We start from the raw sequence: 13,557 nt of genomic DNA, 5'->3' as shown, positions 1-13,557 counted from the left end.
GTCCCAAAACGTCACCGATTCCTTTTCTCCAGAGATGCTGTCTGACCTACTGAGTTACTCCAGCTTTTTGTGTCTAATTTTAAATTTAGTTCTGTGATAGTGATTGTGAAATAGTGGGGTTATGAATGAATGAATGAATGAATGAATGAATGAATGAATGAATGAATGAATAAGTTTATTGGCCAAGTATGCATATACAAGGAATGTGTCTTGGTGTCACAAATGACAACACAAACATACGGTTAACAATTAAGAATAAAGCATAAACACATCAAAACAATAAGGATACAACATTACAGTCTAAACATGTGGGTGAAAATAAATCAGAGCAAAAAAGAGACCACAGACTTTGGTTGTTGAGTAGAACTATCACGTGGGAAAAAAGCTGTTTTTATGTCTGGCTGTGGCTGCTTTGACAGTCTGGAGTCGCCTTCCAGAGGGAAGTGCTTCAAAGAGATTGTGGCCAGGGTGAGAGGGGTCAGAGATGATCTTGCCCGCTCGCTTCCTGGCTCTTGCAGTGTACAATGTGTATGAGTGGGATTTTTAAGGAGAAACGATGATAAGCTCTTCTTTAAAAAGGGAGGAACAGTTCCATATCAAAGGGCTCATTTGTGAATGTTGTGAACACCGGTCTCATAACAGAATGATTTGTGGTGAGGACCCCAGCTGGAAGTGAAACCTACAGAGTGGGAGGAGGTGGATTGTGTCTGAGGTTATAAAGGCAGGTATGGAGTTTGGGAGAAACTGAAGATCGACACAAAAAGCTGGATGGTGTAACTCAGCGGGACAGGCAGCATCTCTGGAGAGAAGGAGTGGGTGACGTTTTGGGTCGAGACCCTTCTTCAGGAGGAACAAAGGTGGCGATGATCACATGTTTTTAGAATAAAGGAATCATAATGGTGGTGAATCCGTGGAATTGATCACACATGATAAAGTACAATTGTTGTTCTCTCTCTGTAAACAAACACAGCATGTGCCATTTTCAAGCTGTTGCTCCTTTGGCATAAGAGTTACCAGAATTCACAAAATAAGGGTGGCATGGTGGCGCAGCCTTACAGCTGCTGCCTTACAGCGCCAGAGACCCAGGTTTGATCCTGACGAGGGATGCTGTCTGTACGGAGTTTGTCCTTTCTCCCTGAGACCTGCATAGGCTTTCTCCAGGATCTCAGGTTTCCTTCCACACTCCAAAGACATGCAGTTTAGTAGGATAATTGGCATGGTATTATTGTAAATTGTCCCTAGTGTCTGTAGGATAGTGTTAGTGTCCGGGGATTACTGGTCGACACGGACTCGGTGGGCCGAAGGGCCTGTTTCTGCACTGCATCTCTAAACTAAACTAAAGTAAACTAACTTTATTTCTGACATCTCAGAAAGCATGAAAAGACAAATGGAATAAAAGACAAGCTGGAAATGCGTGGAAGATCAGATATCAAAACAGGAAGTTTCAGTTTATCAGAACCAAATATTCAAAGAACCCCTTCCCAGATCTCCCACTGTCTTCCCGTCTCCACCTATATCCTTCCTTTGTCCCGCCCCCCCTGACATCAGTCTGAAGAAGGGTCTCGACCCGAAACATTGCCCATTCCTTCTCTCTTGAGATGCTGCCTGACCTGCTGAGTTACTCCAGCATTTTGTGAATAAAATTCTTACAGAACCAAATATTAGGTGCGTTGATTAAGTTAGTCAAATCCAGGCAAGTTTGAACAAGGCGTTTGACATGAAGTTAGGAACCAAAGGGGAAGTAAGATACTGTAGATTTTCCAGTTAGGGAGGATGTGAATGCGTTGAATGAATTGCAATATTCAATTGTCAGATGATGCAATATAACACAACAATTGAGCACATCCAAATTCCTCTGCCCTCAAAAATGTCAGATCCAAAAAGTCAACCAATAGGAAGCTAATGGGGAACTAAGGAGCAAAATCTCTAGCAAAAGGCAGTGATAGAAAATGAAAACATGAAATGCTGGAAAAACTTTGATGCTCCCACTGACCCAAATATGTAAACAGATGAACACCCTTGAAATGGACCCCTGACAGATGGGAAGGTGTGTTGGAAAGAAAACTGCAGATTCTGGTTTAAATCGAAGGTAGACACAAAATGCTGGAGTAACTCAGCAGGTCGGGCAGCATCTCTGGAGCAATGGAATAGGTGACGTTTCGGGTCGAGACCCTCCTTCAGACTTCAAGGTCCGACCCGCTGATTTACTCCAACATTTTGCGTCTGCTCCACATCAACCATTTTGTGCCTATCTTCGGTGTAAACCAGCATCTGCAGTTCCTTCCCTTCTACGCATTCAGGACATCGGACGTTTTCCAAGGAACTGTTGTGCTACAATGAGAACTACCTGTACATAGGAAAGTGAACCTGTGGGCGGCTGGTGAACCTGTGCCAGGTTCTTCTGGGTCTCAGGCAGTGCTTTCATATATGCACTTGTCGGAAGGTATAAAAAACATACATGAATGACTTGGATATGGATATGAGAGTATCATATCATATACATACAGCCGGAAACAGGCCCTTTCGGCCCTCCAAGTCCGTGCCGCCCAGCGATCCCCGTATATTAACACTATCCTACACCCACTAGGGACAATTTTTACATTTACCCAGCCAATTAACCTACATACCGATGTTAGGTCCCGCGGCCGAGCCGCGCCGGGCGATGGAAGGCCCCGCGGCCTTCCATCGCCCGGCGCAGCTCGGCAGCGGGACCTAACATCGCGCGGCTCGGCCGCGGGACTTTACATCGCCCGGCGTGGCTCGGCCGCGGGACTTTACATCGCTGGTGCGGCTCGGCCGCGGGACCTTCCATCGCCCGGCGTGGCTCGGCCGCGGGACTTAGCTGCGCACGGTACGGCCGCGGGGCCTTCCATTGCCCGGCTCGGCCGTGGGATGTTTCAGCGCCCGGTGTGGCTCGGCCGCGGGGACTTGGGCGTGGGGAAGAGAGCGGAAGTTTTGTTGCCTCCATCACAGTGAGAGGGTGTTTTGAGTCACTGTGATGGGTGTTTGTGTTGGGGTCATGTGTCTTGTGTTTCTTTTTTTGTGTGACTGCTGGTAACGTAATTTTGTTCGGTACCTCGGTACCGAATGACAAATAAAGGCTCTGTATTCTCTGTATTCTGAAAAGGAAGTTAGCAAATAGCACTGATTGGTAGAGTTGTTGATAGTGTGGAAGGTACTGCAGGGAGATGAGTTGGTGAACTGGGCTGAATAATGCCAAGTCGAGTTTAAACTAGACAAATGAGATGAGATTCATTTTGGGATACCAATGAGGCAAAGACCTACACCATGAATGGTCGGGTCTTCGGGAGTATTGAGGAACTTGGATACAAGTCCTTGAAGATGAAAACACAGGTAAATAATATGGATAGAAAGCTATATGGCATGCTGGCCCTCATTAGCCAGGCTATTGAATACAGAAGTAGGGAGATTAGGCTCCAACTTTACAAAATCTTGGTTAGACTTCAGATGGAGTATTGCATGCAGTTCTGACCACCATGCAATAGGAAGGATGTGATTGTGCTGGAATAAGGGCAGAGGAGGTTTTAGTTTTTAGTTTTAGTTCCAGAAATACGTGGAGGAAACAGGCTCTTCGGCCCACTTAGTCTGCATGGACCAGCAATCCCCGTACACAAAACTGTACGTCTTTGGGTTGTGAGAGGAAACTATCAGAAACGATGAGAGCAAATTAGTTGATGTGATGTGTTTAGACTGGTAGAAGGCTGTTGCTAAGGTGCAGCACAGAGGATTATTAAACAATATTAGATCATCCAGTAGAATGGGTAGTATACTGATGTGGACTGAGGCTGGTTTACAGGAGAGAAATGGGATTGATTGTGGGACTAGAAGGCTGTGAATACTAAGATACCATAAAAATCAGTGCTACTCATCATTTATATCAATGATTTGGATATTGGGACCAAGTATAATATATCTAAGTTTGCCAGTGATCCCCGCACTTTAACACTATCCTACACAGACTAAAGACAATTTACACATACACCAAGCCAATTAACCTACATACCTGTACGCCTTTGGAGTGTGGGAGGAAACTGAAGATCTCGGAGAAAACCCATTCAGTCACGGGGAGAACGTACAAACTCCATTCAGACAGCACCTGTAGTCGGGATCGAACCCGAGTCTCTGGCGCTGCAAGTGCTGTCAGGCAGCAACTCTACCGCTGCGCCACCGTGGCCGTTGTTGTTCAGAGGGATATGGATGGCCTTGTTCTTGAAAATCTGAAAGTTAGCATACTGGACCTGCACTAATTATGAAACAAATGGCGTTTGGCCTTTAGTGTGGGAGGATTTGAGTATAAAAGTAGGAAACATCTCACTGGTATTACAGGCTCCCAGGGTGATAGCATTAAATATTGTGTACAAGTCTGCCCCTCCCAACGCCTGAATATACATAATGGTGGGAGTGTGCAAAATGTTCACAAAATGATTTTTGGGAGAGGAACGGGGATCATCCCTGGAAAAGATATTCAGCCGACTAACCCTGTACTTTCCAGAGTTTAGAAGAATGAGACATGATTTCAAAGAAACAAAAAAAATCTTAAAACGGTTTGAGAGGGTAGGTGCAGAGTTGATGTTTATTCACTGGCTGGTGTATCGAGAAGCAGGAGTAAAATGTTCTACACAGAATGCCATTGCATTTAATCAGGACAGAGATCTACAGACTTTTCATAATTATAAATGTCAAGAGATATGAGGATCAGTGCAGAAAACTGGCAATGAGGTGAAAAGTCAACCATGACTTTATTGAATGATAGAGCAGGCATAAGAGGTTGAATGGCCAATTCTAGTTTCTTTTGTAATGTTCAATGCCAAGGCATTTTGGAAAGGGTCTCTTTGGAGTCACCGAGCTTGGAAGCAGGCCATTCTGGCCACCATGTCTATGCTGACCAGTGGGGACTCAACCATGGTTTATTTGTGTCATCTGATAAATTGTGTTTCATTGAGCACTTCAGTACAAAGGAAATATTAATGTGCTTATTTCTTTGCATTGAGAAACATTTTCTGGTCTGAATATTAGATAAAAGAACAAATGTGTCTGTTTTGCTTATTTTTCCCCCAGACAATTGACTCATAATGTACTTCATGCAATTGAATTAGAAAAATTGAAACATAGAAAAATTGGTGCAGTAGACCTTTCGGCCCTTCGAGCCAGCATCGCCATTCAATATGGTCATGGCTGATCATTCAAAATCAGCAACCCATTCCTGCTTTTTCCCCATATCCCTTGATTCCTTTAGCCCCAAGAGCTAGATCTAACTCTCTCTTGAAAACATATTGAAATGAAAAGACATGTACGGGAGTAAATAATCTTTTGCTTCTGCTTAATCTAATAATATTTTGTATCGTTTATAAAGAATAAATATTAGCCTGACTACCAAGAATATAGAAACATAGAAAATAGGTGCAGGAGTAGGCCATTCGGCCCTTCGAGCCTGCACCGCCATTCAATATGATCATGGCTGATCATCCAGCTCAGTAGCCTGTACCTGCCTTCTCTCCATACCCCCTGATCCCTTTAGCAAAAAGGGCCACATCTAACTCCCTCTTAAATATAGCCAATGAACTGGCCTCAACTACCTTCTGTGGCAGAGAATTCCACAGACTCACCACTCTCTGTGTGAAGAAATGTTTTCTCATCTCGGTCCTAAAAGACTTCCCCCTTATCCTTAAGCTGTGACCCCTGGTTCTGGACTCCTCCAACATCGGGAACAATCTTCCCGCATCTAGCCTCTCCAACCCCTTAAGAATTTTATGTTTCTATAAGATCCCCCCTCAGTCTTCTAAGTTCCAGCGAGTACAAGCCCAGTCTATCCAGTCTTTCCTCATACGAAAGTCCCGCCATCCCAGGGATGTTCTGCTGAGGGAATTGTTTATCACCTAATAACCTTCCACTTAAGTTCATTCCAGTACATCATTTGCTTTATTCTCTCATTTGATTTCTGTACTGGTTTGTAAAAGCCAATGAGCCTCGATTAATTTGAAGCCCGCATGCGAGGTTGCGAATTGAACTGGAAAATCCCAAATCCTCAATTCTCTACAATATCTCCAAATGTGTTTTTTTTGCGTTTACCTGTGTATAGTTGTTGCTGTAGTAACATCATCTTTCTGCCATCTATGTAATGAATGGATTCCTTTTTTGGGAAACCAAGACTCACAATAGTTCATTGAAATTAACATACAATTCTGTTTACAATTTCAGATTAACGTTATTTTTCCCTATTCCCCCTCTCCTTCAATGTTGGAGGGATTTTGTGTGTTTACCCACTCAAGGTTCAGCTTTTATGTGGGACCTAGTCATCCTCTTAAATGGTTCTCAGACTGCGATGACACATTGAAGAAAACTTGTACAGTTGTGAAGTTTTTCGATCAAATTAGTTTATTCCAGCTCTGCTTAGAGTACATTGGGAAGCAAATTGAGTGCGAGTTCAAAGACACTTCATTAACCCAACAAACTTGCAATACTTTATAGTACTGTATTTACAGTGCAATAGTTACATGTAGATTCTTTGATTTCACCATAAATCGCCAAGATCCCGTCAAATTTGACAATGTGCTCAGCAATTATAAATTTTTAAAGGCCTTGCCTGACAAGTTTCTCCGTTCTTCTTATCGATATTCACCCTTTGGCCTTCCACGTGTACAGATTTGTTGGCCTGTTTTTAAAAAATCCTTATCATATCTTGCTTATCCTGTGAACTTGTTGTTCTGTGCATAAACCTACATTCTAACTACCGTACATAGCTATCTGTGTTCTAATTAACTCTGAACAAATCCAAACGTGTATTTTTACAAGTCTCTTCTAACATGACCTTTTGGCGACCTTCACTCAGTTGGCTTAATTTCCCATAATCCTTTCCCAGTAGATCATAAGTTCATAAGTGATAGGAACAGAATTAGGCCATTCTGCCAATCAAGTCTACTCCAGCATTCAAACATGGCTGATCTATCTTTCCCTCCTAATCCCATTCCCCTGGCTTCTCCCCATAACCCCTGACACCTATACTAATCAAGAATAGATAAGACACTTGGGTTCAACAGATTGAAAACGATCTCCATTTTCCACATTTTTACAATGCCTGAGGATTCCTCGTCCATTAGTTCTCACTGAACACCACTCACCATGCTGACTAACTGAGGTCAACATGGGGCAGAGATATGGCACTGGAATAACAGATATGGATATACAGTATATCTAATATTCCTTAATCTGAGAACTGTTTCAGTTAGAACAGCTTAAAAAAAGTCCTATTCATAAATGTGATTGATAATCTGTTACTCCATAATCTACGCATCATGAAGTATAAATAATGTAGAAATCAATGCTACTTTATTTCAGGAAAGTATCTGGCCACTCTTTTTGGATATGTATGCACCTTACAATGCCAAAGAATTGGCAAAAAATAAACAAAATACTTAAAAGCTTTCCATCAATTGGCTCCATTAATACAACCAGTCTAATATTCTTAACAGACCAATATTTCAAAAGCATTTAAAAGACATTTGGACAGGTACATGGACAGGAAAGTTTTAGAGGGATGTGGGCAAATCGCAGGAAGGTGGGAATCGTGTAGATGGGGCATCTTGTTCAGTGCTCTCACTCTGATCTTTCCATATCCAGTGCCTGCTCTATCACTAGGGTTAATGCAAGCTTCTCGATGGGCAGGTTGCAGCCTTCAGTTCCTCCCACCTTAGATAGCCAGAATCAGTGAGCAAGCTATGTCAGAACTGGCCATTACTGCCCATCACCATTTTGGCTCAGTTTTTCTTCTGTTGGCATCGTCTGGTCTTCTGGGCATGTCCCACAGCCTCATGATTAACAAATTACAAAGTGCTGGAGGAACTCCACGGGTCAGGCAGCATCTGTAGCAGGAATGGACAGACTACATTTTGGGTATTCAGAATGATTGGAGTAGAGGTGAGAAAGCTGGAAAAGGGAGGGTGGGGGTGGGGCAAAGCATGGCAAGTGATAGGGTGGAAGACACGCCCCAAAATGCTAGAGTAGCTCCCTGTGTCAGGCAGCACCTCTGGAGAAAAGGAATAGGCGACACTTCGGGTCGAGACCCTTCTTCAGTCTGAAAGTCAGGGAAGGAGGAAACTAGAGGTATGAAAAGGTTCTTGAAGGGCTCTGAACTTCTTCACGCCTCCAGTTTCCTTCTCCCCTGACTGTCTGAAAAATAGATTTCAACCCAAAACGTCACCAATTCCTTTTCTCCACAGATGCTGCCTGCCCCACTCCTGTATTTTGTGTCCATCTTTGGGTAAACCAGCATCTGCAGTTCCTTCCAACACAAGTGATAGATGGATACAGGTGATGCGTGGGGATTGATTGGTACATGTGGAGCAGGTGAAAAGGCGACAAAAAAGGTGTCAGACAAGGAGAGAAATGTAAAGCTGTGGAAGTGATATGGGGGGGGGGGGGGGGGGGGGAGGAGACAAGTGGGAGGTGAAAGAGAGGTTATTAAAGAGGGTTACAAAAGGGAAAAAGAGGTCTTGGGCTGGGAAATGAGGATACGAAGGTGGTGAAAGGAGCAGGGCACCTGGGTGGGGAAGAGAAGGAGTGAGAAGTGGTATCTGTGGTATTTGTCATATTCTAGTTGTCACACTCATCAGTTACTTCAGATCTAGGTGTTAGATTGATATCACACTGTTTTGAGTATGAAGCAGAATAACTGGCAAATAGATTTTTTGGTATTTGCTAGATTCAAACCAATCCCAATTCCACTTAAAACAACTAAAGTTGAGAGAGAATCAAGGTAAATCGGCATAATACTCCTTGTGCAAAGGATGATTGGTGTATCTAACGTGTTACTGTGGATTCCTGAAATATCGGAGAGACCATTTAGTGATCTGGCAACAAAACATTAATGGGAAATGTTTGGATAAAGCTATTCATTTTTATTTTAAAGTTATAAGGGGAGATCTGGACAGGACACTTTAACCTAAAAATGCAAAGACAAAATATTTAGAAACACACCACAAGACTCTTCATTAATGACAAATCACACACAAACACAAAACAAGGAGTGATTTAATGCATTTTTTGCTTAATTACAGCTGTAAATAATGCCCACATTTGTTTGATTCGTAGCTATCCTTGCAAATCCCAAGATTTGTAGTAGAAGTTGCTGTTTTCAACTTAACATTCCCCCAATTCCAAGCAATGTGAAAACATTTTGAAAAAAGCATGTCAAGTTTTTTTCAATATTCAAAGATTAGTTTAACAATAAATGTTGAGCATTATACTTAGGAACAAGGTTACAAATGTGGAATAAAGGATAAAATCAAATATCTCAATTACCTTATCTGTCCTCCTTGTTGAGTCAGTACTTAGTAATTCTGAGCCAAAATGAAGATTTGCTAGTTTTAATGCATTGAAATGGTAAAATCTTGTATTCAACAAGAGCCTCTAGAGAGGAACTGCATAGTAAATGCTTTTAGACTTTGAAACCTGATGGACATGCTACAATCATATACGTTGACACTGATCAGACATTAATGTGCATCTGAATTTTACACTTACTGGGATATAAAACACACATGCATATAGCGTGTAGGAAAGAACTGCAGATGCTCGTTTAAATCGAAGGTAGACACAAAATGCTGGAGTAACTCAGCGGGACAGGCAGCATCTCTGGAGAGAAGGAATGGGTGACGTTTCGGGTCGAGACACTTCTTCAGACTGATGTCAGGAGAGTGGGCAGGACAGAGATAGAATGTAGTTTCCGACTACATTCTATCTATGTACCGCCCACAACCCTAATATCAGTCTGAAGAAGGGTCTCGACCCAAAACGTCACCCATTCCTTCTCTCCAGACATTCCGCTGAGTTACTCCAGCATTTTGTGTCTAAACATGCATATAGTTTTGTTCTATACTTTATGGCAATCTTAATCAAGACTTCAAACACATTTTGTCTCCAACTCTCATTCCATTAAACACACAGGTTTCCCCTCCTACAATTCTAAATGTGCAATTTTCATGCAAGTACTTAAAATAACTTTCATTCCAGTGCCTAAAACAGTGTTTAAGATAATGAATCTCTTTCACATTAATTCACCACTGTTATATTAAAATAATTTTGAAAGTGCTTTAAAATTATAGTTTTCAACTCTATACGCAAGAAGTTAATTTCAGGTTATTTGCACCTTTTCACCCACATGTTTAGACCATAATGTTGTATCCTTATTATTTTGTTGTGGTTATGCTTTATTCTTAATTGTTAACTGTATGTTTGTGTTGTCATTTGTGAGCGGAGCACCAAGGCACATTCCTTGTATATGCACATAATTGGCCAATAAACTTATTCATTCATTCATATGACCAATTAAACAATCACAGTGGCAGCTACAACAAAGGCTCAAAATTGGATTTGTGTATTGCAACCATTTAAATCAAACTATCATAAGCTGTTCCAACTTCAAGATTTAGATTCTATTCCGCACTCTAAGGTTAGCAATTTAAAACGAGTTTCAGATTAATGCAATGTTGCTGACAGTCAGGCGAGATTATAAATAGTTAATATCACAAGCACATTAAATCAATCATTTGAAAAAAAAATCCTTTTATACTGAATATCATACCACACGAACATACACACAATTCCATATCACGTACAAGGTCACACGTTTGCACTGTTCAGGCGATGTCAAAGAAGTTTTTAATTGTATCACAAAAACCGTACAATTAAATGGCAAGTGGTATTTAATACTCTGGAGAGACATGAAAGCGCCACCTTCAGTTAAACTGTTGCACTGCAGTTAGCAACAGGAAAAATACTGCACTTCAAAGTTCAAACAGAACATCGAGAACGGTTGCTATTGACCAGGCCTGCGATTCACAGCTAAATGGACAGTGCGCTCCATTTTCATTTGTAAGCTCTGGAAGACCTTTCCAGGGAGACCTAAATAAAACAAAAAGTAAATAAAAAGACAGTAATTAATTTGATATGGTAAATGTCACGGTTTGAAATTCTATGAGTTTATGTTGATTTGTTCAAAGGATTGGAACCTTGTCCAAGAGAGACTTTTTTTCCCCCCAAACATTATCTTAATTAAAAAGAGTTGGCACTTCAAGATAACTCCATGCTGCATTATCAATCAGTTGGCAAACCATAGTTGAAAGTCAAGTTGGCGATTCTCTTAAGTGTTAAAGACCTAATTTTTGTACACAAGGAGAGAGGGAGAGAATTGTTATAGCTCAATAGACAATAGGTGCAGGAGGAGGCCATTCGGCCCTTCGAGCCAGCACCGCCATTCAATGTGATCATGGCTGATCATTCTCAATCAGTACCCCGTTCCTGCCTTCTTCCCATACCCCCTGACTCCGCTATCCTTAAGGGCTCTATCCAGCTCTCTCTTGAATGCATTCAGAGAATTGGCCTCCACTGCCTTCTGAGGCAGAGAATTCCACAGATTCACAACTCTCTGACTGAAAAAGTTTTTCCTCAGAAGCTCAGAACACATACCAAAAAGGCAGCCAAACAGTTGAATGCAAACGTTTCAAACTGCTATCCTGAGCAGTCGGACAGAACATTGAATACAAGGTTTTAAAATGAGGCATTCAGACTACTGACTAGCTCTCATAATGTGCTCTTTAAATGCTAGAGAATAAAGCAGCTAACATATCGAAACAAAGTTTATCCAACTTTGTCTGCCTTTGAAGTGAATAAGGAGCATACGGGCCAAGAAATGAAAGTTTACGCCAGTAAGTTTCACTGTTGCCGTACCAGGTATTGCTGCTGTGCAAATAATACATCTAAAGTTATCTAGAGAATGACTAATGACACTTTATATTCAATTAAATCCAGAACCCTCAAATCTAGCTGTGAAAGATGATCAGGAATTTCAACAAACTAATTTCTGTACATGTTGATATTCATACAAATCCTGTACGGTTGGGCAGCACCATGGCGTAGCGGTAGAGCTGCTGTCTTACAGCACCAGAGGCCCAGGTTCGATCCTTACTACGGTTGCTATCGTACAGTGTTCATATGTTCCCCCCGTGATCATGTGGGTTTTCTCTGGGAGCCCCGGTTTCCTCCCCCACTCCAAAGATGGACAGGTTTATAGGTTAATTGGCTTCTGTAAATTATAAATTGTCCCTAGTCTGTAGGATACAGGGTGATAGCTGGTCAGCTCAGACTCGGTAGGCCAAAGGGCCTGTTTCCACGCTGCATCTCTAAACTGAAATAAATTGTTATACAATTACGAGTAGGGTTCTTAGATGCTTATGACCTGACCTGGATAAGCACTTAAATATAACCTGGAGTACCTTACTTTAATATCTGAAAGTATTTTATTTTAAAGCCGAGCTTTCTGCTGGATCCCTTTCTGTTCTATTCACTTTTGAAAAAAAATCTCACTACCTGATGTATGAATCAGCTAATTCGTACATTAACTACAAAACCAAATCAGCACCCAAATCAAAATGCACAAATGTTGTGATAATTCGTATCAGAACATTACTTCAGTCAGTACCCAAACAAAAAATCTTTTTAACTCAACAACTCAGGCACACACCAACATAATGTGAATTATTTGATGTGATGTTGGGTGTTCAAAAGGTAAGTTTTCCAAAGGAAACTGGGAAAATGCAACCATCTGTTTAGTTCTTAAAATTATTCCCTTACTTTGACAAGTGATCATAATGATGAGAAAGAACATGTTTCACAAAATATTTAGTGTCTTCATACAATTTCTCTTCAATCATTTTTGAGAAGTGCAACTTTGCACGGAGGAAGTACCCGAGAGGCCACATCCATTCCTAGAAAACAAAAGAAATGCAAATAACATGACCTTCGTGACATTGTGCGCAGTAGGTAATGCAGCTGAAGTAGATGAAATTGTTTAAATGATTACCGGCCCTTGATGGTAGTTATAACCCTTCGCAATGTTGAAGTTGCCATTGTCCACAGAGTTATCATAATAACCACAATAAACCTGGTCACTGATCAAAGAGAGAAATTAAACATTAACAAAGAAATCACAGAAAAGACGAATCAATGAACAGATTAGTAAAATAAATATCTCAAGGGTGGCACAGCGGTAAAGTTGCTGCCTTACAGCGAATGCAGCGCCCGAGACTCAGGTTCGATCCTGACTACGGGCGCTGTCTGTACGGAGTTTGTACGTTCTCCCCATGACCTGCGTGGGTTTTTTCCGAGATCTTCGGTTTCCTCCCACACTCCAAAGATGTACAGGTATGTAGGTTAATTGACTGGGTAAAATGTAAAAATTGTCCCATAGTGTGTGTAGGATAGTGTTAATGTGCGGGGATCGCTGGGCGGCGCGGACTCAGTGGGCCGAAGGGCCTGTTTCCGCACTGTATCTCTAAATCTAAATCTAAATCAAAATCAAATTCGCAGCTTCACACTAGTTCATTTTAAAACACGGGAATTGCAAACAGAGATGTAGACACAAGGAACTGCAGTTGTTGGTTTACCAAAAAAAACCCTGGAGTAACTCAGGGGTTCAGGCAACGACTCTGTCGAACGCGGATACGTGACGTTTCGGGTCGGAGCCCTTCTGATTGTTGTGGC

The 13,557-nt window shown here is 41.7% G+C and overlaps 1 protein-coding gene across 4 annotated transcripts in view; it reads right to left on the bottom strand.

Annotated features, from left to right (window-relative positions):
* Window positions 1–8,451: 8,451 nt before the first annotated feature.
* LOC144598311 (glycogen debranching enzyme-like) overlaps window positions 8,452–13,557 on the bottom strand; it is an 80,389-nt gene continuing 75,283 nt past the window's right edge. For all 4 annotated transcript variants that reach the window (XM_078408295.1, XM_078408292.1, XM_078408296.1 and 1 more), the window contains exons 32-34: window positions 12,878–12,965; window positions 12,649–12,782; window positions 8,452–10,920 (exon numbers count right to left, since the gene is read on the bottom strand). In XM_078408295.1, coding sequence (XP_078264421.1) covers window positions 10,803–10,920; window positions 12,649–12,782; window positions 12,878–12,965 — 340 coding nt within the window. In that variant the 3' untranslated portion in view covers window positions 8,452–10,802. The remainder of the gene's footprint in view (window positions 10,921–12,648; window positions 12,783–12,877; window positions 12,966–13,557) is intronic.

This window comes from Rhinoraja longicauda, chromosome 11 (assembly GCF_053455715.1).
Source record: "Rhinoraja longicauda isolate Sanriku21f chromosome 11, sRhiLon1.1, whole genome shotgun sequence".
NCBI classification, from domain to species: domain Eukaryota; kingdom Metazoa; phylum Chordata; class Chondrichthyes; order Rajiformes; family Arhynchobatidae; genus Rhinoraja; species Rhinoraja longicauda.
Note: the sequence above shows the minus strand (reverse complement) of the source record. Positions and strands in the feature narration are given on the sequence as shown.